This window comes from Trachemys scripta, chromosome 11 (assembly GCF_013100865.1).
Source record: "Trachemys scripta elegans isolate TJP31775 chromosome 11, CAS_Tse_1.0, whole genome shotgun sequence".
NCBI lineage: Eukaryota > Metazoa > Chordata > Testudines > Emydidae > Trachemys > Trachemys scripta.
The window spans coordinates 59,626,563-59,630,590 of NC_048308.1; the positions used below are offsets into that span (position 1 = coordinate 59,626,563).

General features: G+C 39.8%; 1 protein-coding gene across 1 annotated transcript in view; it reads right to left on the reverse strand.

Annotated features, from left to right (window-relative positions):
- Positions 1-4,028, reverse strand: part of INO80D (INO80 complex subunit D) — a 51,984-nt gene that overhangs the window by 28,340 nt on the left and 19,616 nt on the right. Inside the window, exon 4 of the mRNA XM_034786063.1 lies at positions 2,272-3,027. Within this exon, the coding sequence (XP_034641954.1) occupies positions 2,272-3,027 (756 nt within the window). The remainder of the gene's footprint in view (positions 1-2,271; positions 3,028-4,028) is intronic.

Below are 4,028 nucleotides of genomic sequence, written 5' to 3' on the forward strand. Positions count from 1 at the left end.
TTGGGGACAGAGTGTTAAGGGCCATTTAATTTTTTTTTTTTTTTTTTTTAAAGCTTATTGTATTTTATCCAAGTAGATTTGGAGCCAAGTTTCCAAACCAGGTGTCTAGAGGCTAGCACTCTAATCAGTATTTAGGCTTCCCTGTGTTAATTCAGGAGCCTAAATACAGATTTGGGGTAAAAATTTCAAAAGCACCTACGTGATTTAGGACACAGGACTTTGATTTAAGAGCCGGGATTTGGAAGCCTAAATTCTGGTTCTTAAGTCACTTAGGTACTTTAGAAAATGTTACTTTTGTGCCTATTTTTAGACATTCAAGTTTGGCCCAAGTGTAAACGCTAAGAAACTTGAAAAATAAAAAACAGATTTACACTTAAATTTATTTTACTTGAAAAATAAACTAGCTAAATTGACATTCCATAAAGGCACAGGCACAATGGATGCAGTGTAATTAATTTTTTGGCACAAATTAAAAACTAATATCATAAGTAGGGCTGTTAAATTTTTTAACTCCTGAAAGGGGAATGGGGAGCATTAGACCTTTTTTCTCATTTTGTTTATACAAACATCAGTTTGCATAGTTTTACTAAAAATTAAGGGTATCTTTTTAAAGATTCTGAAAGTAAGATTCATATCTTGTGCCTGTCAACTCTAGTACTAGATATTTTCTTATATAGAAATCCCAAAAGTTTTTCCACCAGGATAAAAAAGTCTCTAAGAATAGTCCATACTGTGAGCTTGCAAGTAAGTATTTATCTACTCCCACACAGCTAATGTACAATTAAGTGCATTATGTTAATTATCAGTTATAAAATGCTATAATCTTATCTTCATTTTTATATTTATTATAGCATAATATTTCCACAATTTTGTATTTATATATCTGATAAAACATTTTCCTAAATCCAGGTACAACAGGAAAAGTTATTTTTATAGAAAGTGTTATTGTAGAATGTGACACGCATCACACATAGAATTCTACTCTTATGCGGCTCATGAGGCCAGGTGACTTTTTAGCCTATTTGGGAATCTTGACACTTGGGATGGTCCTGGTATCCTCATTCCTCAAATTAACTGCATTATCCAGAGAATCATGAAACACTTCTTTCAGAACAACATCCTTAAGAGACATGCTGTAGGATACTCATTAGCTTCCCAACAAACAGCCAAATTGTCCCACAGGTGCCAAAAGGCAGATCTTAATAGCAAATTAAAAAAGATTAATTGAAATAGCAAAAATTACGGATGGTTGTGATGTGTGCCACTAGTTAAATAATTGCCCAGACATACTAGAAGTAAAAACTTTTTTAAAGATACAAATGGTTTGCGGTTTCTATTGCATTGCATTTCTGGTTCTTGTTTTTCCTATTTACTACCCACTTTCTGCCCCCTGTAAAAGCAAACTATAATCTAAAGCTAAATTAAAAAGCAAGGTAACATTAGCGGTGTATGTATCTCAACCTCCATTTACAATGGAGGCAAAAAGCCACCACCTCATCCATATTCAAATACCTCTTAAAATTTCAAAAAGCCCTATTTCCACAAGCAGAAGTCAGTAACACAATTTAAATTAAAAACAAACCTAACATATAGGCAGTTAATACAATGATTAAAACGTATTACTGTAGTGTCTGCATACTAATAAATTAATAATAGTATATATTATTAATGGGTAAAATGGACAACTTCTGCACAAAATCATGGAAGAACCTCACTTCCATAATCAGATTCTGAATCCTCATTCTCTAGTGGAATACACCACTAGTCTTTCTTTTACTGAATCAGATCCCATATCTTAGCAGTTTGTACTTAAAATTCCCATTGAAGTCAACTGGTGTTTTGGGTGTGCACAGAAGGCACAATTAAAGCCTCAAAGTTGTATCTGCACTTTCATTCCACAATCTCCTTTTTTCATTAGTTTAATATTTGGGTTTTACAACATAGGCTCTAGGTCTAACCTGGTCTACTGCTTCACTTGAAAATGGAAAACAAACAAACAAACAAACAAACACACACACACACACACACACACACACACCCTCTGAGAGTGAGTTATACCCAGTTTGGCGTCTCAAAATCATTAACTAGCATTTTTTTAACAAGTTATAAAGAAGAAAAAAAAGAGTTGTAAAACAGATGTGACCTGCCTATACATCTCTTGACATATTTCCCCCTTTCAGAAAGGTATAAGTGTATGTCCTGATGAATTTAAAGGCATATAATCTCATAGCAACCTGAAAAAACAGTGCAGTGATGTACGTAATTATCTACCTACCTAAATGTGGAAACAGATCAGTTTCCAGCTGCTGTTTTCGAGTGCACAGTTTCACCAGTCTCTGTAGCCGGCTCATGCAGGATGAGTGAGGAGAGAAGGCTGTGGCTTTCATGAGGACCCGATCAGTCCTTGGTGGGTCCATGACAGGAGCCCTGGTGGGTGGCAGGAGAGGCAGGGGTCTCTTGTTAGACATCTGCCTTGCTTGTGCTATAGTGTGTGTGGTGGGTGCCACTCCCTGCATTGGTAGGCTGGTGTTCTGAGGTTGAGGTGACTTGCAGACTAAGCCCTGCGGTAGCCCTGTAGGCTTTAAAGAAGTTGATAAAGGTGGCAGATGGGAGTGCTGCTGCTGCTGCAGTGGCTGCTGCTGCAAAGGTGCAGGAAGGGGGCTAAAGTGCTCTTGGTGAACTTTTAAAATCTCTGTTTCTCTCTGGCGCTGCCGGTTTTGGGCCAACTTGCTCTGCAACTTTTTCCTCACTGTTGCCCCTTTCTTTAAGTCATCCTCCTCCTCATTGAAAGCAAAGGGATCTTCTAGTTCTGCTTCCAGGTAGTGGAGAGGAAGCCTAGCCCCTGGTGGAGAGAGGGACATCCCATCCAGTCCATTGGACATCTTCAAGGCCAGTGTGGGCACGGTCAGACTGAAGGCCATAGCATCCATCTGGTGCCTGACCTTCACTTCCTCTATTGGATCATTCTTTTTCTTCCTCTCCTTTTTAGGTATAAAGCCAAGTACCTGTAGGTGGCTGTTGCAGTACCTTCAAAAGTGAAAACAGTAAGTTCCTTTTTCTCTTCTTTTAAACAAACACACTTAAGAAAGCAAAAAAGATGAAACTACAAACAGGAAACCCCAACAACAACAAAAACCATCTGACCTGCCACTGAAAAATTTAGATTATTAACTCACGTTTCTGTACTACTGAGTTTCTACGATCACTTCTCATGTTCCAGATCCATAATGTAAAATAAAAACTTCCACATGAGAGAATTTATCATTTTTGGATTTTTAAAAAGTCTTAGTAGGTTATTCATATGAGAGACAAATACCTATCCTTTCAAAAAGAATAAAAAAATAAAAATAAATTGCAAGGTGAACAAGACAAATGGACTGTATGATACGTTAGGACAGAGGTTCTCAAACTGTGGTCCATGAGTTCCATTCAGGTGGTCTGTGGGTAGTTCCTCCGTGCCTTGGCGGCCTCACACAGAGATTGAAGAGCCACCCACCTAATTGGTGGAGCCGTGCAGGCATGGCTCCACTAATTAGGTGCCTGGATCCTGCAGAAGACACACATGTAAGGTGAGGTGGTGGCCTTGGGGGAAATAGGGGGTGGATGGGAGGGGGCAGTGGGGTGAGAAGAGGGGGTGAGGGGCATTTGGGACGTGCAGGGCTGTGGTGGTCAGAGAAAGAGGCAACTTTCCCCAGCTACAGGCTGTGGCTGCTGGGGAGAGACCCACCTCCTTCCCAACCTCAGCTCAGGGGCTGCCGCGGTGGGGGGAGAGACCCCTCTCCTTCCCAGCCCCAGCTCGGTGGCTGCTGCGGTGGGGGAGAAAGGGAGAGACCCCCCTCTCCTTCCCAGCCCCAGCTTGGGGACTGCCGCGGCGGGGGAGAGAGGGCACATCCATTGCATTAGAAAGGTAAGAATACGGATATTAAAATATGAGTTGTGTGCTTTTTATTTTTAGAACAAAAAAACGTTTATTATTATTATTATTTTTTTTAAGATAGTATTTTTATCCAAAGCGCTTTGCAATAGTT